Below are 26,041 nucleotides of genomic sequence, written 5' to 3' on the forward strand. Positions count from 1 at the left end.
TCTTTTTTTGGCTGGGATTTCTGTTTGCTCCCCTTGAATTCTGCTTTGGATTTTTCTCAGTGATTCTCAGGATGTGCAATCATGTTACAGCCTTTAAAAAGCTTTCAACTGTAGGCACTAATAGACATATTAGTGTCCCTGAACAACATTGTAGATATTTTTCTAGCTAAATAGTCTGCAATTGGCATGGTTTAGCATTACAGTATATAGACAATCAATAGTTATTTGTTATTAGCTTGTTGTAGATGCATTTATCTTTAAAAGGCCTTTTTTGACAGTATAATTTTCATATTTCATTGATTACTTTAACATGACGTCATGCTGTGGCTTTGCTCTGAACTCTTAAAGCTTTTTACTGCCTGTAAACTTTTTAAAAAAATGTTTTATTCTTTTACTTTTTCTTGTTGTTATTATAATTAATGTTATTATTGACATGTTTGCTATTCAACTATTGTGACATTAAATAAATAAAAACCTTTATTTAGAGTTTATTAGTGTTTAGTGTTCTTGTCTCTACTTCTCTTGTCCATGTTTTCAGATATCTGTATAACTTCTTATGTCTTATGTCTGTTTTGCACATTTTGGCCTCATTTTTATTTTTTCTTTTCAACTGAGCTTTTTTTTGGTCCTATTGTACTCGATTTAAGCTATGCTGCTGTTAGGTGTGTTCAGTCTTTTTGCCTGCTACAACATAGGTATCTCTGAACTTCTGGAATTAATCTCTCCCACCACATTTAGATTTTGATGTGATATATAGAGTTATTCATATATAGCCTTTAGATATGAATAACTCAGTTCATCTGCAGGTGTTGATGTTAGATGTGAAATTCTCTTATGTGCTGAACATATTTGGACACATCTGGATGTACCTGTAACAGGAAACTGTTTTACTCACGCTTGTTCTGATTTTTTTTTTCTGTCATGCAATCAATTTGTGCATTATGTCACTGAGTTACTCTCTTTCCTCTCACAGTTTCCCAACAGCACTGTTGCTCTTTCACACATCAACCCTTTTCTGGTTTCTTTGTCACGTGTTGATTAATCCTTTCGGTACTCACCTAGGGAAGTTCAGCACAGAGATGTACTGTATGTCTTAAAGTGATGAGTAAGCCATAGTTTCAAGCTGAAACTGCTTAACAAGTCAGTTTGCACTCAAAAGAGTCAAATAATGATTTCCAATATTTTAGCTGCATAATCAGTGAAGAGGTGTTTATAATGCAACAGCTCTCAGTGTGGGAAGGAGAGGTGTTTACTGGAGTGTGCGTAATTACTTAATCAGAAAGACAAGTAGCTGTCATAATATGATCAAAGTTTAATTTTCATTGTAAGCTCATCTACTCTAATGAAACACTCCAGTGTAGATAAGTGTGTGTGTGCGTGTGTGTGGCGTGATCACAGGCGCTGTTGAATTTCACAACCTTGGGAGAATAAAGGTTGCATGAAAGGAAGAGACACAGAGGTGGCCCGGCATTGTGCCAGTAATGCTACAGCAGTAATTAACACACAGAAGCCCACGATCAAGGTCACAACAATCCATGATAACAATATTGTACGCCTGCAGTGCCATGTCAGTCATTATTTTCAGTACTAAAAAGTTGCCAGGACATTTGAAGTATTCTTCCTGGACATACTGAATATCTTTATTCCAATGGCTTTATCTAATCAGCTGTGGAAAACCAAAAAAATGAACAAATCTGAGTTAAATTTCACAGCAGATTTGGAAACTAGCAAATATTCACCTTAATTAATTGCATTTTTCCTTTTAAAAATAGACTTGTGATACTTAAGACAAAACAATGCTGAACGCTAAAAAACCTGAAACATGACATAATTTCCAGAAAATTAAAAACATTTTTAAACTGGAGTGTTTATCGAACAATTTGGATTTTTTTTAAGACATTAAATAATAATTTTTCATATATGTGTTTTAATTTGTATCATATTTGCTACATCTGGCATTTTTTATCAATTTATTTGGGTTTTTCTTGAAAAGAAATCCCACTAATGATGTAGAGGTCTCACAAAACAATCATGTATCAGATACATGTATTATAAATGTGATATTACATTAGCTACACTGTAATCTTTACAGTGCAGCTTTATGCAAGTAATGAGTGCAGATGGAGAGTTAATCAGGTTTCAGAAATGGAAGATTCTGTTTAATTCATCTAATTTTGTAAAACTAGACTTTGTAATGCTCAAAGAACATAGTGTCACTGTTTGTGAAGAGTACTATGATAAAGGTGGTAATGCATTTTGTGCCATAACTGCAGCACAGCTCTGGATCTTGTTCCTTGCTTGAGTCACTGGAGTTTGTAGGCTCAGCTTTAGCATCACTTTAGTACAGACATTAATTTAAAATATTCTCAAAGGTAATTTTCCTCCTTATCCTCAAATTTCACCTACTTCAAGCAGCTGCAGTGGTGTATGGTTGCAATGCAAAGCTGCTGGAGTGCAGACTCCCACTACAGAGGCTTCCAGGTAACTGCCAGGAATGGATGCATTAAGTGCTGTACCATTGTAGTGGTAGAGAATGTAAACGATGGATTACCTTCTGGGTCTGAAAAGCTAACATGGGAGTTCCTTAAACATGCAATTCCTTTAGTGACTCCTGTGGTTGGCAAAATGACTTCTGGCCCTCACCTTTGACCTCATCAACACTTTCCTGATGACTTCATGGGATCAGTCACACATTTCAGGTCCTACCTAATAAAACATTGAGCTCATTTGGTAAATTATGGTCATTCCAAGAGTCAGCAAGGAGGGTAATCCAGGATATGCTCATTTGCTATTTGTAAATCACAAGTCGACAGCCAATAAGTGAGCAGTTGCACACTAGGTCATCACGTCTGGTTTCAAAATGCCAAGATGGCAATAGTGAAAATGCTCATTGCTTATAACATGACTGCAAAAAATAAATGGGTGGACAACCAATCTGGACTTCTCTTGTTCATGTTGTTTGTTTTTTAGTTTAGTCCTGCTATAGGGAAGTTGTATTAGACAAAGAACTATTGTAGTGGAGTCAAACAGAGACTTAAAAGCAATACACACTGTCCACTTGGGACATTGTTTAGGCTTCTGATCTGTCCTTTTTTGATCTTTGATATTATCTTTGTGTGTCTTTCTCTGTTAAAGGAAACTCTTCAAACAATCAGCATTTAACCTACTGGCACAGGGTCATTGCTGTCAGGCTACATGTGTATGTTTCCCTTCTATGTAGCCAAAATGATAGAATAATGAACACGAACGCAGTACACAGCACTGCCATTAATATTTGGGGCTGGTTTATCCTAGTGGTCAATCACAGTAATGACACAAATGTCATGTGACCCAAAAAGCATTATCCCTGTAGACTATCATTATAAAACAACATCTGTAAAAACAGCTGCTTGCAGCCCATGAGAGTCATATTTGAAAAACCAAGTAAAAAAAAAAAAGTGGCTTTTATTTGTGTGATGTCATCATAATATAAAGTTTATGGGCCCGGTAAGAGTGTGAATGGGCCTGGGGGAGGAAGTGCAATAATCAGCAAGCTGCACCTGGAAAGCTTTTCTGGTTCATCCACATGGATGTACTGAGGAAAAATGGAAACTGTGCACAAAGTTATTAAGGAAACTCCTCTACATTCTTCTTTTTTTTAAGCAAGATGATGTTCTTTTCAAGAAATGCTGTATTAGTTTCATACAGTACCAGATGTAACAGGACTCAAACCTTCCAAAAAGTTCAACTGTTGTTACAGTCCACAAAATGTTTTGTTTTGTTTTTTAGCAAATGTGAGACGAGCCTTTGTGTTCTCTTTGGTCAGCAGCGGTTTTCATCTTGGAACACTCCCGTGGATGCGATTTTTGCCCAGTATTTTTCTTATTGTTGAATCATGAACTCTGACCTTAACTGAGGCAAGAGAGGCCTGCAGTTCTTTAGATGTTCTGGGTTGTATTGTGACCTTCTGTATGAGTCGTCGACACATTCTTGTCGCTCCTGGGAAGATTTACCCCTGTTCCAAGTTTTCTCATTTGTGGATAATGGCTCTCACTGTAATTTGCTGGAGTAACCCTTTCCAGACTGACAGATGTCAAACACTGGTAGCACTATATAATAATGACACACTATTCAATATTGTTAAGGTATTAATTTAATTCATCGGTCATACATAGTCATCCTTAATATGGCATTTATAAATGCAAATATATTATTATGACTATGATCATATTTTTAGCTTTGCATGGTGGAACATATCTCTATTTATAAATGACATACTAAGAAGGAGTACTGATAGATAAATGATCAATTAAGCATTTGCTAATACCTTACAAATGCTTAACTGTTGTAAAGACTCACCTTTCAGCACACTCACTCACTTCACACTTAACACTGTGACATTATTATATAGTGCTAACAGACTTTATTTCTCAGCTGTTTCCATATATCGTGGTATGGTGCATTTTTTTGTAAAAAAATTACAAAACCCAAAAATTTGGTTAATTAAATCATGATTTAACAAGGGGAGTGAAGGGGAAGAGAATGGTTTTACAAATAGGGCCAGGTGGGTTTAGATCATTTTTTTTAAATAAAATTAAATTATAATTTAAAAATTACGTTTTGTAATTATTTGAATTATTTTTGTCAAATATAAAAATTGTTTGATGATCTGACACGTTTAAACCTGACAAATATGCAAAAATGTAGGAAATTAGGAAAGTGTTAAATACTTTCACAGCACTGTAGCACTAAGAGAGTTAGTATTTTTAGTTAGAGATGGGAAATAATAAGATTCTTTTTTTTGGGGGGGGGGGGGTAATGGGAACCCAAACACTAACTTTGCCCTGGGCCCCCTATGCAGTTCAGTCGGCAGTGTCGAAACGACTCATTCCTTTTATTGAGCGAGTAAAGTCAGACGAACTGTACTACTGACTGTGAAGTGAGCTGGTTTTGTGTCAGTGGCAGCTCTGAGCCGAGGGGAGGGGGCAGGACTGACTGAGAGGAGTGACTTTCTTTCAAAAATAGTTCACTTCTTCATCACAGCAGCAGCAACCGGTGCAGCAGCAGAGGCAGCAGCAGCGGGTATGGAGGGTGTGAAACATGGCTCGTCACGGAAATAAGTAACGGGACCGAGGGACGCTGTTATTTAAACCGAGGAGGACGCCAGAAAGTACCGCGAAAAAAGAAAGAAAGAAACCGAGATACATCTAAAGTCGGAGCCACGCGTTTCAGTGTTGATGTTGGTGTTTGGACGCGAATACCTGCCGAAAATAATCCCGGTGAGTGCAGCTCGTCTCTCAGAGGATGTTAAAGGCTTATATCATGATGCTGGAGCAGTAGTTTCACGATTTATACGCATTAACAGCGACTTTCGGTGTGAAATGTACCAGAGTTAGTCAGTGAGAGGTCTGAGGAACACATTCATTCGGGGGAACAAGGTGAACAGGGAGTTAAAACTTTCCTGCAACATGGCCGCTCAGATGTCACTCAGCTTCCCAGAAGTAGGCAGAACTAAAAATGAGCTTTCACTCGACCCTATTTAAACGTAAATACGAGTCCAGAAAGTCTTAAATAAACCTGTTTAAAGAAAGGTTAGACTCAAACGAGAGTCCAAAGCGGTGTCCGTCCCTGTCCGGAGTGTTAGACCTAAGTCCTGCCCACTTTTTAAATCAAAACTTTTGTCCTCTCATATTGGAGGAACGTTACTCCATTCAAAAAACGATCAATTTTACGTTTCTTGGATGATTGCCAAACACACAAGCTTTCTAAAGCAAAATATAATACTTTTTTGACATTATAACAAGTCATTATAAAATTCGGCCCACACCTGGGGTGTAATTAAAGCATACATATATATATATATATTATATATGTGTGCCTATGTACAGTTATGGTCAATAAGCTGAATGGAAACAGATGTAGTTGGCTCATAATGCTTTTGTTTTTCATAATCAATCATGTGACCGGTTGGGTGAGAGGAAATGTTTTAATAACTCGAAACCGCTGAAAAGCCATTTCATGTGACATGTGCGGGTCAAACGAAATTATTTATGACACCACAGCCTGCCAAAAGATGCTACTGGAGATAACCAAAGCATTTAGGGGGAGTCTAGCAGAGCATGACAGCACCCAAGCCATCCATATCCAGCCCTCAAGTGTGCTCAGCTGGCTCTCCTTCTGCAGTAGCACATATTAAAGTTAAACTCAAAATCAATTACATTCCTGCACTTCTCTTTGCTGCAGTGAGAAAAATATCACAAAATGTAATTGATAAAGTCTCAAATTCTACATTTAGAAGTGTGAAGTAACCTTGCCGAATTGACCCTGAATCGCCAAATTGCAGTCTGGCTTCATGGGGATGGTGAAACAAAAATATACTGTGAAAGGTTTATGTTTAAATCCCCTATAAATAGTATATATACAAGCATATGTCCAATCCTGCTTATAAGTGTAGTCAGCCCCTAAAAGGCCGGAATTCTAATTTGCGTTCTCAGTTAATCTAATGCATTTTTCTTCAGTCCATTCAAAGAAATAAAAAAAATCACTTTACTGTTATTTAGAGCCCAGCGTGGCATCTTCAGCAGTTAAAATGCTCAAAAATGTTCGCATTACTGTTACGTTTAACAAGAAGAGCGTCAAATCTGCACACCTGAGACACTACAACCAAATATTGTGTGTCCTTTTTACCTGAATCATGATTGAAAAAGTTAAATCGGTGTCAAAATTGATGCATATTACGATACTTAACTTTCTCAGGTATTAAAACTTACTTAGCTGATAATGAGATTATTTCAGAGTGTCTGTGTTTCTCTGTCCTTCTCAAACCAAACTGAATTAGCATTTAAACTTCAGGTAGAAAATAAACAGTCTTTATTTTTTTAACAATATCTAAACAGTCAGGTTCATAGCAATCAGAGTAGCTGTGACTAAACACAGGAAATTGTAGGAAAAGTAGACTTCTTCAGACTTTTCCTCCCCATGGAGGAAGTTGAAAGGAGATGGAAGGCAGTGAAAAAGAGAGCGATTGCAGTAACTGATTATTTGTGTCTCACACTATCCCCCGAAGGCACATTTTCCTTGGTAGATACATATTATGCACTTTAATTGAGCAGTGGGCGATTTGTTTACACCTTTAGTGGAACATAATGAAAGGGGAAGCAAAAATTAGCCATTCCTTTTTTCCAGGCATCCAGTCAAAACCCTGCATACGATAACCAGGCATTTAAAAAAAAAAAAAGAACTTTTTTTTTTTTAAAGTAGCGACTGTTTTACCTGATTTACCTGCAGAGATTCTGTGTCTTTGCACCATCTCTCCTTCGTTACGTTTCATCTCAGAGTCTCCTCGTGGAAAGCTTTCATTGTCTCCTGATCTGCAGCAGTGTTACTGTCTCCTCTGTGGGTGGGAAGATAATAGAGGTGAGGTTGAAACCTATGATTACCCACCTCTGCTTTGTATAATTTCTCAGGAATTAAATTACAGTGAAATGGAAGCATTCTGCATTTTGCATGTTGGAGCAGCTGCTCACAGGGATTTCTGACTGTTTACTCTCAGGCATGCTTGATGCTTCTGAGTTTGATGGCTTGCAGCAGTGTAGTAAAATGCAGTGTAATGACAGGCTTGTTTTCAGTGCAGAATTACAAGTTTAGGAGTAAATTTGTATAAGAGCTTGTTTTAAATTCCTGTAATAGTTAGTCTGCGGTGATTGACACTACAGTTTGCACAGTCGGAGCTGCCTGTTTGTCCCACCAACTGAACATTTTTAGTGTTACTCTGGTGTCTCTGTGCTGTCTTGAGACACAACTTTCACTTCCCATCTCTGTCACTTTGTTTTTCTCCGGCCCCGTCATCCTGTTGCTTGCAACATTTGTTTCTCACCGTTTGCTTCCTTCCGGCTTCTTGGTGGATCTCGATTTCTCAGTGTTTTTCTTCTTATCTTCAAATCTTTGTCATGTAGTCAAACTGTATTTCTGTCTCTGTCAACCTCTGGATGTCATTCTTTCTTTGTCTGTACCCTCCAAGTGAATAGGTGCTGTATTGTTATGCATGCCATTTTGATATATTTCTTTAATAGTAAAACAGTTTCATGTGAATTTGTCGGTCTATATTTTATGTAGGAAGATCATGAAAATCTGAGTGGCAATATATGTATACTTGCTAAAGTTAAAGGCTTGTTCTATAGTAGTTTTCAATTTGCTATTACCACATTGCAGTGTTTTGAAGTCAACTGTGGCCTGAACTAGAGTAGCCAGATTTACTACTTCAGTGATTCTGCACAGAACTTTTTAAATATTACAAATTACTAAGATTTTTTATTAGTCTGAATCCAAAAGCAGTCTGACTTTGATGACTTTATTATAAGATAATCCAGTCAAACATGTTTTTTGAAATGTTTGAAAAATGTTTTTTCTAGTATCACTGAAACAAGAAAGAAGCAACAGACCAAGATTGTCTAAATAAATCGAATTTAGAACAATTTAAAATGCTTTCATGGATAAAGGAAACAGTACAGGTATGATAAACACAAACTCAGCCATTAAAACTGTATTTCTGTGTAAAATATGTTTGGGTACTCTGATAAAATATTTTGTATGAGGGTCAATTTGGCCACAGCAGAGTTGCTGCACACTTCTAAATAAAATTAGATCCTCTATAAACGAGGCACTGTGTTTAAAAATGGCTGTAATTCATAATGTTTTTAACCACTTGAATTAAAGCTGAAAGTCTGCAAATTTTAAACACAGTGGTGTACAGAGGCAAAATTACTAATGCTTACAAACCTGACTGTACTTGTTTTGTCAGACTTACTTTACTGTCACCTGTTGCAAAGAAGTACATTAAGTACTGTCTGATATGCAGCTATTAAACAGCTCAATAATCCCTACAACAAACATAAAAAACAAACTTTCTTTACAGTAAACCGCTTCATATCTGCAGATCAGAACATGCACCTCCTCTTTCAGTCCTCCAGACAGCCGTGGCATGCTAGCTGTATATCTTAAATGTGAAATCAGAGATGTGCTGCTTCTGTTTTTACCTGCCTGGTGACGGCCCCGGGGTTGCGCAGGGTCAGTCTGACTGTCTCTTTTTGCAGCTTAGAGATTGAAGGTCACGGGGGAGAGGCTGGAGACGCAGGGAGAGTTTTGATTTCAGTTCAGTCCAATCAAAAGTGTCCCTTAAAGAACAAAAGGCCCTAAGAAAGGGCATTAGTGGAGTCTATGTTTTCATTTGTAGTTTTTATTTTTAAATTTTCTTAGAGCTGTCAAGGTATTTAAATGACAAATGCAATCTTTTTTGTTATTATTTTGAGGAATAAAGTCAAATATTTGGAACTTGTCAAATTAGAAATGATCAACTTCTGTTTACTGATGGGTTTATTGATGTCATTTTTTCCGATAGTGTCACATATTAGAAAAGAATTGCAAGAGGTTGTAACTACCCCACTGTGGAAAATTTAAAGTCCGCCTCTTAAGCGTTATACATTATTTTCTGTCATGTATATAATGTCACAGTATTTTCTGTATTTTAGTCAACTTAATTTCACTCCATACTTTGCAGATACTTTCACCTAGCCCTTCACACCCTGCAGTTTGTGAAATATTGAGCTAAAAGTGGGGGGAAGAGAGCTTAAAGTGGAGCAAATGAGGTTTATTTTGAACTGTGACTCTTGTAAAGCTTCTTTAGCCGAGTCAGAGAATAAAAATACGGAGATGGGACTGAGCATAGTAGATCCAGGGTAATACTATATCTAGTACAAATACAGCTACCAAGTGACAATTTATTTGGCCTCCATTAAGCTTTCTCCATTAAGCTTCAGGACCCTTGAGACTGAGCCAAAGCAGCCATTAATCCACTCAGCCACAGAAAAATTCAAGTGTCTCAGTTGTGTGAAACTTGAACTTTTAAATAATTAATTTAGAAAAATACTGCAGAGCTTTTATTTTATTTTTTTGTCTGGCCAAAAAGCCTCACCTGTTTTACAGTGACGTGTCATTTAGAGGATAAATGGAGCTCGGAGGTATTTCAGAAACGTCAGTGTCTAAAGTTGCAGCATGCACTACTGTAAGCTCATCATGTGTGACACACACACACACTAGTTATGTCCTGTCAAGGCAGTCGGTGAGAATAGTGAGCAGCTGCAAGTGGTAATGTGGTCATGTGGCATGTATAGTGTGCGTGCAGTGTTAGAAGGGTGGTAAACAACACCGTGTCTGCCTAACGCCCGTTTCTGTATCGGTGTTGTCGTGTCAAAGTTTTAGCTTTTGGATTCACGCACAGATCACAGCGGTGAGTTGAGCGTGGGTGCTGGAAGAGAGGGATTTTTGGTATTTAAACTGGTAGGTGTGTGTGTGTGTGTTTGTGAAAGAGAAAGTGGTGTTTGTGTGAGGGAAGATCATGTGTGTTTGTTTTTTATTCAAGGACCATTTGTCATGCTCAGGTGTTAAGCCTGTAAAAGTGTAACTGCTGTTTTGATGAGGTACTTAGGTGGTGTGTGTGTGTATGTGTGTGTGTGTGGGGTAGCTGTTAATGAACAGGTGCACTGGCTGGGTGGTCAGCACTGGTGCAGCGCCCAGTTTTCACGCTATGACAACATACGTGGCACACTAAAGATGCATCGAGTGCAAAGTTCTTAGCATGTATCGATTTTTAAAATGCTAATTCTGATGTTATATTTGTTTTGGTTATTTACTCTGCTAACATTATAAACAAGACACAGGCAGCCTCGTAGGCGGTACAAAAGATGGATGAAGTTACCCATTGGTTATGAAGCTCAAAGCTTTTAGCTCCCAGAGTGTTTTGACACCAGATGTGATGAGCGAGGGGTGGATCTGTCTGTGCATGCTCATTGGCTAATATCTTGTGACTGACAAGTTGTTGGTCAGTTTCTTTCAGAGTTAGCCAGTCTTTCATCTCACGTCTCCAGCTGATTGAAAATGCTGCTGCATGTCCTTGTGAAGTTCTTGTTTTTGTTTTTTATCTTTAAATGGTCTTGCCCCAGTCTTCTTCTCTGAGCTGTTTTACTTAAACTCCTGTCCGAGCTGCTAAATTGTCTGAAAAGTTATTCTTGCATATACAGAAATCTAAATAAAGCTCAGAGAAAGCTCATTGTTGCCCCTAGATTATGGAATAAATTGCCTAGTACGTTAGACAGGCACCTACATTGTCCATTTTTAAAATGAATCTTAAAGCGCCTTTATACTTTTTGGCCTTTGACCCAGCATGAGAAGATAATCCTACTGTTTTTAATTATAATTGTTTTGTTTTTTAAAGTTGTTTTCATTGTATAAATTATGTGTTGTACAGTGTTTATCCTTATCTGCATATGCCATTTTTCCAGTGCTTTATAAATAAAGTTGACATGGTACTCCTCCTTTATGACTTAGTAAATGACCATAATTTGCAAAATGGACTTAAAATAGATTTTTAAGTGGAAGTCTTTGCAATCATAAGACTTTGCACCATACTGTGCATTAAGAAGAATGCTGGTTCCCCGATTTTCTATACAGTCTGTGGCTTTTCATTAAAATATAAAATTTAATCATGAAAGTTTATCTGATTGGACGAACGATAAGGACAAAAACAAATGGATGGCTCCTAACAGACAGCAAGTCACTGTGATTGTTTTTTTTTTTGTTTTTTTTTATGCCTTCTGATAAGTTTGGATGCTTGCTTCTGCCATTGAAGATAAAATACTGCCATCTCAAAATTTCAGCTCGAGTATCTCAAAATTTTGACTTACTGACTGTTTATCTCAAACTGAGATAACTAAGTTCAAATTTTGAGATATAACTTTCGAAATGTGGACTTAAGGATGGTTATTATTATTATTTTTATTTTATCATTATATATGCAAGCTTCCATAGATGGGACACAGTAGTCAGGTGGGTGGAGCTTCTGTGGGCACAGCCAGAGCTGTTTGTCTTAAATGACCATATTTGGGAAATCCACTCACATCATACAGGAGCTGAAATCTGAGCTTTTTATTCACAGAGACTACTTGCAAATACACCAGTCTTATTTTACGCTTTTCCTATGTTGTATATTAGAATCCACCACTGTAAAACTATATACAGTGAATGTTGTATAGAGTTCGTTAAGAAAGTGCTTAAAACAACCAAAATAAGAGGTTTACAGCAACATGTATAGCATTCAGAGTTCACATACACAACTAATAGCTGATTACTGCTACGACTGCAGTTCAGACCATCTACATTTGTGGAGAAAGATTTAAAATCCTGTGTGAAACTTGCCTTAAACTGTTTTCCCTGCATTCTCACTTATTTGTTTAAAATTATGCAGCTGAGAAAAGAAAAATGCAAAACTATCCCATATTTCTTTTAGAGTTTTATTGGACAATATTTGTGGGGCAGTGTTTTTTTGTGGGAGCCAGTGGTGGGGCATGAAGGACCAGAGGAATAATATTCTTTGTTGTGGGTGGATTGCTGACTCTGCTGCTGTTGAGAGCCTGTCATTATAGTTATGTTTTGTTGGCACTTGGCAGCTGTTCGGTTTTTGCTGTCTTTTCTTATATTTGTCTATAAAACACTAGATTATCTGGTGCAGAAACACTCAGCATGTACTGTTGCTTTTAACAAAGGAATGGAGCGCGTCAGTCAAAAATAATGATGCTTTGTTTCCAGCTCTTAGAGAATATGGAAGAGAGTATGGTATTAATTTAGTGTCGAGTCTGAGTTTTATAAATTCAGTATGCAGATCAGCAACATGAGAAATGAAAAAGTATGGTTTAATCTATACATGGGTAAAATACAAGGAAAGGGACAAAGGAAAACTAATCAGTTCCCTAAAATTTCCCCAAATCCTGCAGCGAATGTCGTGTGCATGTGTGCACCAAAAGAGCCACACACCAACAAGTTATTAAATAGAATAATAATACTTACTGATATATACTTTGTGATTATAAATAACAGAGAAAGCATCAGCTGTCTCTTCATTAAGTTTCTAAACTTTCAAAATAAGAGCATAGAACTTGTCCAGTATTAAATAGATCAATGAAAAAGAAGATGAAAACATACACTTCACAATGGCTAAAACTTTGGCCGGGCTTTCCCTCATGCAGTGGTGCAGGTCTGTTCTGTGACGATATTAAAAGTTTGAGTTAACTGTACAAGTAAACACAGTTTTTGGTGCATTCGTATCCATAAATATGACCGTTTATTTGTTAATCACTTCAGTCTGTAAATGCTTATGTTTTATTCAGTCATTTTATTAAGGGCTGACTGTGCACCAGACTGACACAGGAAAATTAACCTTTTCTAATGCAAAGTTCTTGGTTTTTAGAACAAAGACCCAGAATATAATTTTATTTATATAGCACCAAATCACAACAACAGTTGCCTCAACTTGCTTTGTATTGTAAAGACCCTATAATAATATTAGAGAGAAAACCCCAACAATCAGACGTCCTCCTACGAGCAAGCACTTGGTGAAAGTGGGAAGGAAAAACTCCCTTTTAACAGGAAGAAACCTCTAGCAGAACCAGGCTCAGGGAGGGTGGTGATCTCTGGGCTTGACAGGTAGGAAACAGGACATTGTGGAGGAGAGCCAGAGATGAATAATAATGAATTAACTATTTACTAAGACTTACTTTAAAACAGTCTGTCATGTGTACCAAAATTCATGTATTTTAACAAGTTTCTTTTCCGCCCTTTGCCAACTTTTTCTCAGTCTGGCCCTCTGTGAAAAGAAAAATCTGCCTACCTCTGCTCTAATCAGTGTTTCGCTCAGATTTGGGCTGTATTTGTGGTGGAAGCATTGTTGTGGAGGACACTGTACCATTCAGTTAGCTTAATAAGTATCTACTCTGGAATTGTGACAATTAAATACCAGAGCACTGTAATCAGCTCCCACACTGAGTTTCTCATGCCAGGGATGGACTCTGTAGTCGTTGTTTAGCTCTGTAGTCATTAACCAGTTTTCCACCTGCTGCAGGTTCTGGTTAGAGAGTTGGCCAAAGTCATGAAATCTGTTTTTCTTAATCAAATAACAGAGAAATGTGTGGACTTAATAGTAATTTAAACCGCTGCTTTAAACACGCTGCTAAAGTTATATGTGGACAAATTGCACTTTCCTACCCAGAGGTGAGTTTTGAGCCAGGTCTCAATCACCTGAATGGTAGAAAAGAAAAGTGACCGCACAGCAGTTATGAAACACAAGACATGAGGGGCTACAGTTAGCTCGTAAGTGGGCAATAAACTTCCAGCATAAGAGCATGGAGATTGTCCACTGGTATATAAGCTGCGGAAGGTGCCGTTCATTTGGACTAAAAAAAACAATGAAAAGCTAAGAAAAGTTTTATTACCCCACAGCTGTAAAAGGGCTGATGGGGTATTGTCATCAGCCACCTGGGTAGGCAGTGTGGATGTTTGTGAATGCGATAACTTGAGAACAAGGCGGCATAGGATTTTGAAATCCATAGGTGGGAGGCTGATGAGTAGCACTGTCAAAACTCAAATCACAAACTAAATTGACCAAAGAGTGATTGTAGATGAGTATAAACATGTGTGCGGGTCTCCAACTAATGTGTAGGGATCTCGAGGTGTGGTGAGTCCCCAAAGAGTCTTTGAAAGGCTGGAAACACTCAAACTGCCTTTCTCTTGTCTCTGTCTCTCTGCTAGACGACCTTTATTGAGACTCCTCTGTCCTGTGTGACCCCCCTGACACAGAGAGGTATGACCGCACACACACACACACACACACACACACACACACACACACACACACACAAACTCATATAATGGTGATAATAGTAATGAAGTTCATCTTTATTCCACCTTTCAAAACAAAGTGCTTTAGAAGAAAGCAGGAAACAAACAGGAAAATAAACACTTAAGAGGCGATTAAAAAAGGAAATAGGAATAAAATTAATGAAAATAACATTAAAAATGTAAAACATTGAATAAAAAGCAAAAATAACATAATTAAAAGAAAAAGATTAAAAAAAATTATAAAAGGATATGGAAATGATAAAAATATGTGTTTAAGAGGGATTTAAATGGCAATAGCGATGTCATGTCAAAAGAACCAATCAACTTTGGTCCTCAGTGGAATTGTCATCAGAATTTAACCAGGTCTTTGTTAGCGGGAAAACATCAGGTTTGTTGATGATAAAATCAAGGATAATAAGAGAGAGGTCTCAAGCAAACCAAAACTGATGGTGTCATAAGAATTATGAGGTAAATTTAAAATGTTGTAAGGTTCGATGGGGTTCTGCAGGAATATTACTTGACTTCTGGGACTATTCTATGTTATTTACTCCTATACTGTCAGGGCTGAGGAGGTAGACGCTGTAAGCAGTTTGATCCCTGCACTGAGCAAGGCTCCCTTTTGGGACTGTCTGTGCCATGTCTATGAAGCCTGACAGTAGTGAGTATTTCTTCTTTGGGTCATCAGAGTCCTAGCAACATACCTCACCACCAGGATACAGAGTGTGTGCTCAGAGTAATGTGTTTGTTTCCATAAAGCTCAGCAAATGTTAGCGCTAATAAAACACCAGGGTGCAACACCAATGTGCATCTCCACCCACACAGAAAAGGAGCAGCTGTAAATACTCTCCAGGTCTCTTCTCTTTTAAGTTCTCGCCCCCTGTACTTTAGGAGTTCAAGTATACAAAGTAAGGTAATGAGAGCCCCTACTCTGTTAGCCAACACTTAGCTTTACAAATCAGTAATACAGGTATTTACTGTAAAGACACTTTTATTTTGCAAACAAACCACTTCAGCAGTAATCCACCATGACTTTAGCTTCTTTGTTTTTGGTCCCTAGTTTTGTATATTACATTTTCCCTCGTGTTCAACCTTTTGTGTCAAGTCTCTGTGATGTTCCACTTGTTTGTTTATTTCCTGTTTTATCTTGCCATTTTGTTTACTTCCCTTGTCTGATTTTTCTGTGATTAGCTTTAGCCGTGTTCCCCTCTTGTTTCCTCTTCCCTCATCACCTTGTGTATTTGTTGTGATCGTTTCCACTGGCCCTTTTTCAAGTTGTCCCACTTAGCTGTGCTGTTCCTACTGTTTTTCCCAGTGCTTCCTAGTGCCTCTTTTTTTCTGGACTGTCAGTTGTTCATTTTAAGCAATAGAGACTTAACTTTTGGTTCAACCTCTGCCTACCACTGCATTTGGATCCTCTATCTTCCACCACACCTCTCACAACTGAATCTGATAGTGTTGGCCCATAAATTAGCACTTCAGTAGCTTTGCACGAGTCACTGTTTAGAATAATGCTTCTGTAATAATAATATTGGCTGACAGAAAATGAAGAAAAGCATAATAGTTCCCCTTTAAGGCAGAGGTGACCTGTGACCTCCATTTCATGCTATTTCTGACTGAAGCAATGTCATAGTTTCTGTTACTGATGCTGCTACTCTCCACATGCATGCACATAGAAGGGTGGGAAGGACCGAGAACAGAGCCATGCCATGAAATATAAATCATTGCAGGTGGAAATAGCAGTCCTGTTTTGACTAAAGGGGTCCTGACACAAATAGTGCTGGAACTGTTTCACCCACCAGCCTACTGTATTTAATTCAGCCTTTATTTTACGATGTCGGGCTTATTTAGGCAGCTGCGAGTACACGAGTTCAGTGACCTGGTTGAAAGTTTGTTTGATATCAGAGTTTCGTTTTAAACAAATCTGAACGGATTCCCTGTGACTTAACTTTGTACTCTGAACTAGTGATTAGGAAAACAACAGCTAAGCTATTTTTATCCTTTTTTTTTTTTGCATAGTTTTGGTTAATTGCGGGAAGCATAATTATATCTATGATGATTTAAAGGTTTTAGAGTTAAATTAGGAAGCACAGCTCACAGACCAAATGTTCCTCTGTGTCAGCTTTATACATGCAGACAGACAGACAGACAGGGTGTAGTTATCACCAAGGCCAGGCTGGAAATAACAGTTTACTCACCAGGAGAGTCCACTGTGGTAACTGAGGAGCTGGTGAGACTTTTGGAAACAGTAACAGTTCTGTTTTTGGCTCATGCCTGTGACCAGTGGAAAAAAAAATCTGTTCAGTGAAGTCATTAAACTTTTAATTTACCCTCAACAGCCACCGATTCAGGCGCCTTGCCCTTGGATATTGGAAGCTAAAGATATTTCTGAGGTAAATTAAGAGGTTAATTAAACATATGCTACTTTGAGAGTCAATTAACAGTCATTTTACAAGCAGAGATGCTTAAAATTTAATGGTCGCACATTCTTACATGTGATTGGATACTAAATAACTTTGTAATTTCACTCTTGGTTGGACAAAATACACAGTTGGACCACCTGGGGATTTAGTGTATTTGTCATGCAGTAGTAAACAAAATTAAAAAGATCTACCCTCTTTCTATCAAAGTGGGAACAGATGCCAAAACAAAGTTGCTTACTTTAAATGGCTCCTCAGGCCCAAAATCAGGTGAAGGCATGAGGCAGCTTGTTAATGCATTTATTTGTGATTTTCCAGATTTAACTGAACACGTTTGATAGCTTCATCTGTTTGTTCTGGGACCATGTGATCTCCACAAACTACACTCTGGTGTCGCATGCATCCATTGACTTTATAAAATTTGTAAAAAGGGATGTAGCCACAGAGTCTGAAGCTAATGCGGTCCCTTAATAATAATCAGAGTGTTTTTATTGAGTTTTCAAAAAGCATATCATTAGGGATGGGTATCGTTTAGGTTTTATCCGATACCGGTGCCAAACCGGTACTTTTGAAACGGTGCCGGTGCTTAAGCAGTGCTCAAACCGGTGCTTAAAGAATGGAGAACACAAAATTGGTCCAAAAACCTCTCATGTTCAGCTGGGGTTTGTTTTTTTTTTTGTAAAAAGATAACAATGTTAGCCTTTTCTGCAGCTATAGGGCATATATGGTATCACTTTTGGCTGGAAGCAGTGCTTAAACAATGGAAAAAACACAAACTTTGTCCAAAAACCTCTCATGTTTAACTGTTTTCCACTTTTTCTTTGGTCATTTTAGCCTTTTTGGCCAGGGTGAAGGGAGTATCTACCGTCAAACAAGAAGACAGCCGCATGTAACTACAACGGTGTTTGCTAGTTCACCTTACGTGCATTAATGTAATAACATGGTTAGCCTACTCAACGTAAATTACACACGAACAACATTAAGTCACTCACCCAGAGAAGAACGGCTGCTGCTGCCATCATCATCCTCATCATTTCTGCTACACTGGCAGGGCTAGGGGCCAGGACTCTACTCTTCGGGTTTTTGGGGGATGTTGCTAACTCCGGGTCCGACAACAGGCACCACACCTGCAGTAGATGTGCATGGTGTGAGGTCTCACAGCAAGCTATCAAACACGGCGCATTTCTCGGCTTTAAAAAAAACCTGCTATGCGTCGCCAGGTGTTTCATCGGATTTGAGGTGTTACCTCCTTTGACAGTATCACAGTACCAGCTTAAAGCACTTGTTGCAGGCTGCTGAGTTTGCATCTTTTGCTGTGAAGTACAGCCAGACTTTGACCGCTTCGCCTTGGGCATTTTTAATCTGTAGCTCTGCTCTAAAAGAACGTACGTACCTGGACCCACCTACTATCCTCGGAAACGTAAAATGATTGGCTAGAATTGGCTCAGAAAAAAAAAGCACCGAAATAAAGCACCGAAATGTGCGCTGCTTTTCGGTCTGGTTACTACCGTTTATGTCAGAACCGGTGCCATCATGGCACCGGACACCGGTACCCATCCCTACATATCATTCATACAGAAAAGCTCGAACTCAAGTCCTACAACACAGTGTAAGACAAAACTATACCCAGACAGAAAAAAAAAAAAAAGGGGGGGGGGGGTAAAAAGTTGCCAGTTATGGAGTAGACGGAAACTCATCTTCAAAATAGGAAATGAAAGGCTGCCAGACCTTAAAAAATTTCTTGGTGTTGCCGTGTATAGTAAATCTGAGATGTTCTAATTTGAGGTGTGCCATCACCTCTTCCACCCAGCGTTTATGGGATGGCGGTGTTGCCTTTATCCAGTTGAATAGAATCAGTCTCCTAGCCAACAATGAGGTGAATGCTATTGCCTTCCTCTGAGAGGCTGTAAGTTGAGTTTCCTTCGGTGCCACACCAAAGATGGCTGTCAGAGGCATCGGTTCCATATCTTTATTATGAATGAATGAGAATGTTCTAAAAATGTTAGCCCAAAAGTCTTTCAGCCTGGGACAAGACCAGAACATGTGGCATAAGTTGGCTGGCACCTGTTTACATCTGGGGCAAGTCGGATCGGCCCCCCGGTACATTCTTGCCAGTTTCTCCCTTGACAAGTGGAGTCTGTGTAACACCTTGAACTGTATCAATCCGTGTCTCACACATACAGAAGCAGAGTGTACTAGATCTACTGCCCCTCCCCAGTCAACCTCTGAAATGTCCAACCCCAATTCTTCCTCCCATTTCCTTCTTACATTATCCAGGGAGGGGGAAGCCACATTCTGAATATTTGCATATATAATGCGGTCCCTTAAAACCTGCATTCTTTTTAATGGCCAGCAGGGGGCGACTGCTATGGTTGCAGAGAAAAATAGGTCTGTTTGTATAGAAGTTTACAGGGTAAAAAAAGCCTTTAGGTTCCTCACTCTCAGGCCCTCGTAAATAATTTCCTCACGAGTTGTGGGCTTTGTCACTAGTTTTAGGTCGTATTAATGAAGTGGTTACAGAGTGTAGTGGTTTACAGTATGGTGTAACAACCGTAAGACCCCTAGTTTGATCCTGGGACTCTTTGGGGTTGGGTCAGGAAATGTATCTGGTATTAAAAATCTGCCAACTCAAACATGCAGAGCTACCTGATTTGGTGACCCCCTGTGACTAAGGATGATTATCCAGGGTATGGTCATTGTGTGAGCCCATAGACATTGCACTAAAATGCTTTAAAAATTTGTCAACACCACAAAGAGGGCCAGCCCCAGTTTTGGTGTCCCGAATTAGTAGAGATAGGAGCGAGGAACGGTTCTGCCTATTTTCATTTTTGTTCTGTTTTTTTAATCTGCTTGAGTAGTTTTGCATGACTCACAGTTTGAAAGTAATTTTTTATTTATCTTACACTAGCACCTCTTTTTTTTTTTTTTTTTTTTTTAAGATCATCTTCCCTTTTGGAAAACTTCCTTCTGATTGGTTGCACCTTGTAAACAGAAGGTTTGATCAGCAGGTGGGTGTGGTTTCTGTGAATCTGAGATAACCCTATTAAAGGTTATGCCCTCTCACTCACCTCATACACAGCTAAGAGCAGAGAAAAGGAGGGTTTAGAGCAGCTTTTGGCTCATGGGGATTACTTGTGAAAGCTCTGACCTCATTAGCTGAAATGTTTGGTATCACTCAAACACTATATGACAGAATGTTGTCACTTTAACAGACTTGTAAAGACGGCAGTGTCTTACAAGGGCTGCAAGTTACACATATACTTGACTAACTTATATCAGCCTGTATCAGAGTCTGTGTGAGACAGAAGTAGCACTGAAACAGCAAGTTTTAACTGCTGCATAAACATGTAAATGTGTGTGTGTGAGAGACTAACTGGAAGGAGGGATCCTTCTTTTGTCTGAATGAAGCATGAAGTCTCCTGGGAAGCTTTCAAATCCTCTCTGGAATGTGTGTGTGTGTGTGTGTGTGTGTGTGTGTGTGTGTGTGGCACATTTGAACAAGGAATGCAAATATTTGTGTGTGATTCACTTTTGTGGTGTAGTGTAACTGTTGCCATGGTGACCCTGTCCTCTGGTGATTTTTTTGTTACCTGACAACTTCTTTCTTTAACCTTATTTTATTTCCTTTTTACGTCCTCATGTCTTTTGTTCTTTTTGTTTAATTTCTTTGTTTCTTTCTTTCCCTCTCCTCCTCGCTCTTCCCTCTGTATCCTTGTTTAATCCTTGTTTAATTGTCCTTGTTCAGTGCCAGCCTACAGCTCAGGTTTCATCAGCTGCTCTCGTTATTAAGTTTATTTACCGAGCTCTCAGCTCATCCTCTGGTGGCCCTGAACTTGACTGTCTGGCTCTAGTTTTTGTTTGCAGCTGGGAGTGTCTGCATGAGTCTGCATGTGTACACAGTAAAGTTACAGTATTTCGTTATATTAAACCAGTTGTTTCCTGTAGACTTAGTCGGTTTTCCAACAGGTCTAATACAAAAAAGAACCCTGATGATGATGATGTTGTTTTTTTAATGTTTTTCTGTGAAGACCATATATAGAAATGTGCGGCGTTCAAACCAATTCACATAAACTCAAAACCCAGAAGAAAGAACATCGATGGAAATCAGAAATAAGAGCTTTGAGAGCACTCTGATACACTGTAGCAATTCATTTAAATTAATTTAGTTTTTAAGTCCATTAAATGTATCAACATGATCTTTTAAAAAAAAGAGATAATTGGTGCACAGAGTGTAACGACGCTATGTTATGATCTTTAGAAATGGTTCTTAAAAATCCGCCCATTCATGTTTTTGCAAGACACCGTGATGTCAGCATCACCTGTATATGTTAAACATGTATGTTAAACATGTACAGGTGCATTACATTGACAAAGATATCTGTGTATTATTGACGGGCTATTAATAAGCTCAATAGTTGCACAAACTTCTGGGTCTTTACCATATATTAAGATATATTGTCAGATTATTTATTTGAAATACTCCAGGGCATGAATAGCAGAAACACCTGGCCAGAAGTCCACTGAAAATAAATATTTTCTTTGCAGTCTGTCAAAATTTCAGAATATTAAATCAGTTTTTACTAAAATTTACTTACTAAATCAAGCTTCAGGGAAAATAACTAAAAATTGGGCAATTAATTTATTTGGAGTTGTCAAGTTGAGATTTTGACTTGCAGATGGCAAAATGTGTGGTTTTTTTTTTTTCTTTTTTCAGTAGCAGAAACAAGCCTCATTAGCTATTCGTGTAGATTTTCTTTTAGCTAATTATCTAGTTTTTCTTGTGAGTTACCCGGTTTTGTAGCTCTATGTTGTTTAAAACTTAAACCCTTTATAACCCTTGTTGTGTACTGAGCATTTATTGCGATGTTTTGTGTGTATTGTGCAGGATGGTGATGGAGGAGGGGGGGCAGAGAGACAGAGAGAGGAGAGCTCCAGCGACGGCGCAAGCAGAGGAGAGGCGGATTTTCCTGGAGCTCGGTGAGCAAGTTTGAGCCTTCGTTTAACCCCTAAATGTTTCTTCAACCATGTCAACGCTTCCTCAAAAATAAATATATCTTCTTAAATAGATCACACTAGTCGCACTGAGACTGAGGAGAGCTATTTACTGATGCTGTGTTTCTTCTTCGACAGGGGAGCAGAACTTTGATGCCATTTGTCTGTCAACATATCGAACAGCCTGCAAGCTCAGATTTATACAGAAGAGATGCAACTGTGAGTCAGAACTGGCCTCGTTTACAACAGAAAGATGCGTTATTAAAATAATCATGTGTCAGTTTAGGCTGACGTAAAAGGGAAAATTTTTACATTGTGACATAATGATAAAATGAGTGCAGAAAAATTTGATCAAATCTTACTTTTTATTGTAAATAGTGAAGCATTGCACATCTTTCAACACCTATCAAACGATAAGATTCTTAAAGTTAAAAAGAATTTAAATATTTTGACTTCCTTCCTCTTCTTCCAGTGCATCTCATTGACATTTACAATGTGATCGAAGCGGTGCGGGATGCTGGTCTAAACGCAGTAGAGCTGAATGCTGGCATCTCTGTGACCAGACTGGAGAACCTCGTGTCCTCTCTGTTCAACCAGCTCAGCAAACGCCTGCCCACCACACACACCATCAACCCGCAGCAGAGCACCGTCCTGCTGGTCGAGTTCTTACTGGCTGCCATCGAGTGGTAATGATTAGGAAGTGGCAACAGTGAGATGTGGCCCTCCACATCCTGTTGTTGCCTTTAAATGAGTGTGTCTTTGTCATAGTTTCACAAATGTCATCACACGTGTTTTTGTTTGTGCCACAGTGAGCCGGACAGCCGTCTGACAGTTTTCTCTGTAAAGGCGATGCTGGCCACTCTGTGTGGAGGGAAGCTGGTGGATAAACTCCGCTGTGAGTACCAGTCGATACATCACAACAGACACGAATCATTATCATAATTATTACCCCAATCTGCAGTAATAGTTTGGTGTGTTTATTGTTAGTGACTGAGGAGCACATGCGTGTTTGCTTAAACCACAGTATTTATAGTAGTGTGAACGTCACTCAGTGTGCTTGCTATTTCCTGCCATGTGCTACATATGAGTCAACTCAGTTTCTTTTGTACAGCCCATGACATGAAAACCTAGAAAACCGTGGGGGGAAGTCACTGACATATTAAAACAAGCGAACAAATAAAAATTCAAACTATACAAAAAATTAAAAAAAAAAAAACCCTGTAAAATAGAGACTGAGGGAAAGAGAGGCAGAGCAATATGAGAAAGAAAACTTGAAATAAACGAATCAGAACACAGATGTGATATTGATGGATAAAGGGTACATCTGCTCTGCATAAACCTGATCACTTATTGTGGTTTAATCTGCCAGTTTGTACAGTGGAACTGTGTGTTTGGCCATGGTGACCCATACCATGAAGCTCCTGGTGCACAGTTTCTGTGCTGATGTTAATGACAGAGGAGGTTTGGAGCTCTGCAGAGTCGGGAGAGCCTTGGTTACTTTTATGCACCATAAACCACAAGTGGTTTGACACTTTATAACTGAGGTGCTGTGGATCTTAAACATTTTCACTTTGCAAGAATGCCACTTTGAGGAGGGATTACAAACAGGTTTGTTACAACAGTGGCATCCTATTATAGTACCATGCTCAAATTTAATGAGCTCTTTTTTTTAATACACTTACAGCAGTGGGACTGAAAACACCTGAATTCAAAGATTAAAAAAAGAGGAACAGCAGAGTATATAGAGTCGATCCCCTGCACATTTACTTTCTGAATGATTTGGATCGTTTTAATCTGATTTCCAGCTGCAAACTGTCATTGTAGCAAATGATGTTCACTGTGAGAGGTCGACCTGATTGCTGATTGAAATTATGAATTTTATCTAGGTTTTCTTCAGGCTGTGGTGCACACAGTCATGTTAAAGTGGAACACAATACTTTTTTTTGTTTATAAATTGGAGTTTTTGATATTATGATGAAATCCTAAAACAGGGGTGGGAAAGGTTTCTTACGGTAAAATGGAAAAAAAAAAAACTGCATCAGTTTGTGCCAACAAGTATTGCATGATAAGAGTGGTTGTCCAAAATGTTAATTTTATCCAACTTGGAGATCTGGATCACTGACAAAGGTGTTACCTGTGGTCTGTCACAACACATCAAAGTAAGGTGGTTAATTCATGCAGATGTACATCTTTGTATTGTGGGTGCACAGACTGGTGATTGCACTTGTTTTTGCTAAGTGGATGGTTCACTTAACTTTTCAGAAAACTTAAGTTGTAAAAAGCATATCCTCGATGTGGCCTAAAGCATTTTAGTACAAGCTTTGGTACTATTTACATGTAGTTATATTTGTGTTTTACAGGAAATCTTTTATTCTGTTTATGTGTTGCATATGCGCCACCTGGTGGACGAGAAATATCAGTGCTGCTGTTTGCTCATGCTTACTTTCCTTCACTTGCGTTAGGGTCAGTCTAATTTCCAAAAATGTACCTGCTAACCTAATCAAACTCAGCTGATTTTATTTTTTTAAAGAACTTTAGTAAATTTAATGAAGCCATGACCGATTTTACCTTCACACTATGAAAATTGTCCATGTCACAGACTCGAATTACATGGAGCGGACAATAGAAAAAAGAAAAAAAAAAAAACCCTGAAAATATCATGTGCACCTGTACTCAAGAAGTTTTGAAGTCTCAAAAATGCTTTAAAAATTAAATTAGATTTAAGATTAAATTAAAAAGCTCCAAAGTTAAACAAAAACTCAGCTGAGAGAGTCTGGCTTTTATGACACTCACTGATTTAATCTGCCACACTTACTGGTTAAAGTCAAGGTTAAGGGGGGCACTGGGGTTTGGACATGTAGTATTTTAAGCTGCCTTCTTCATTTTGTGTGTGTTTGTGTGCACGCGTGTGTGTGTAGATGTGTTTTCTCAGGTATCTGACCCCAATGGTGTATTGGTACTGTCCAAGTTTGATCAATTTCTGAGGGAGTCTCTCAAGCTGCCCACTGCCGTATATGAAGGACCTTCCTTTGGCTACACACAAACCTTAGCACACTCCTGCTTCCCCCAACAGGTAAACACACAAACACACACACACACACTCATTTTAACTGGTTGAAGGATGAAACAGCCTCTGTGTTGGTTCTGTGTTCATAAACAGTCTTGCTCTTATTTTGTAGAAGAGAGTGATGCTCAACATGTTCCTGGACATTGTGGCTGACCCTCCTCAGTGTCTCATTTGGCTGCCTCTGATGCACCGCCTGGCCAATGTGGAGCATGGTACAGACACTGTCGATATAATGCAAACTTTCAAACAGCAGACCTGGTTTATTACTCTCTGGGCAGTATTTACATTTAACAGAACAGCATTAAATTTTACATATATTTATTTTATTTTCTCTTTTTAAACATACTTTAAGAGGTTTGTTGTGCAGTAAAAGTCAGATAATGGTGGCATGACACATGTTTTTATAAATATATATATATATATATATATATATATATATATATATATATATATACATATATATATATATATATATATATATATATATATATATATAAAATAGATAATAGGCACTGATTTGTAAGTAACTGGAAATGAAGCACTTGAGCTTATTATATAATATTATTCTGCTGCATATTTTTAACTAACTAGGCACATTATTCTCTTTCTCTTTATAATACTTCCTTTAAAAACATAATGATTACACAATGATTTGAGCTCATTTTGAAAGAAAGACTTTTACAGAAATGCAAAAGTGAGGTCAGAGGTCATATGTGACATAATATTTAGATGCAAATGATAATGGGGTATTTTGAGTCCCCCTTAAACCAGTATATCATCTCACACATGGTGCCAATATAAATAAAGGTAGGCAACTTTTAAGCATAATTTAAAAAACACATTTTATGGAATTTGACCTTAT

General features: G+C 38.3%; 1 protein-coding gene across 5 annotated transcripts in view; it reads left to right on the plus strand.

Moving 5' to 3' along the window:
* Positions 1 to 5,037: 5,037 nt before the first annotated feature.
* LOC134643004 (dystrobrevin beta-like) overlaps positions 5,038 to 26,041 on the plus strand; it is a 47,934-nt gene continuing 26,930 nt past the window's right edge. For 4 of the 5 annotated variants that reach the window (XM_063495163.1, XM_063495165.1, XM_063495166.1 and 1 more), the window contains exons 1-8: positions 5,038 to 5,258; positions 14,614 to 14,665; positions 22,006 to 22,097; positions 22,251 to 22,331; positions 22,585 to 22,798; positions 22,922 to 23,007; positions 25,031 to 25,185; positions 25,292 to 25,391. In XM_063495163.1, the coding sequence (XP_063351233.1) occupies positions 22,007 to 22,097; positions 22,251 to 22,331; positions 22,585 to 22,798; positions 22,922 to 23,007; positions 25,031 to 25,185; positions 25,292 to 25,391 (727 nt within the window). In that variant the 5' untranslated portion in view covers positions 5,038 to 5,258; positions 14,614 to 14,665; position 22,006. The remainder of the gene's footprint in view (positions 5,259 to 14,613; positions 14,666 to 22,005; positions 22,098 to 22,250; positions 22,332 to 22,584; positions 22,799 to 22,921; positions 23,008 to 25,030; positions 25,186 to 25,291; positions 25,392 to 26,041) is intronic. The other variant, XM_063495164.1, reaches the window with a different exon arrangement.

This window comes from Pelmatolapia mariae, linkage group LG15, assembly GCF_036321145.2.
Source record: "Pelmatolapia mariae isolate MD_Pm_ZW linkage group LG15, Pm_UMD_F_2, whole genome shotgun sequence".
NCBI lineage: Eukaryota > Metazoa > Chordata > Actinopteri > Cichliformes > Cichlidae > Pelmatolapia > Pelmatolapia mariae.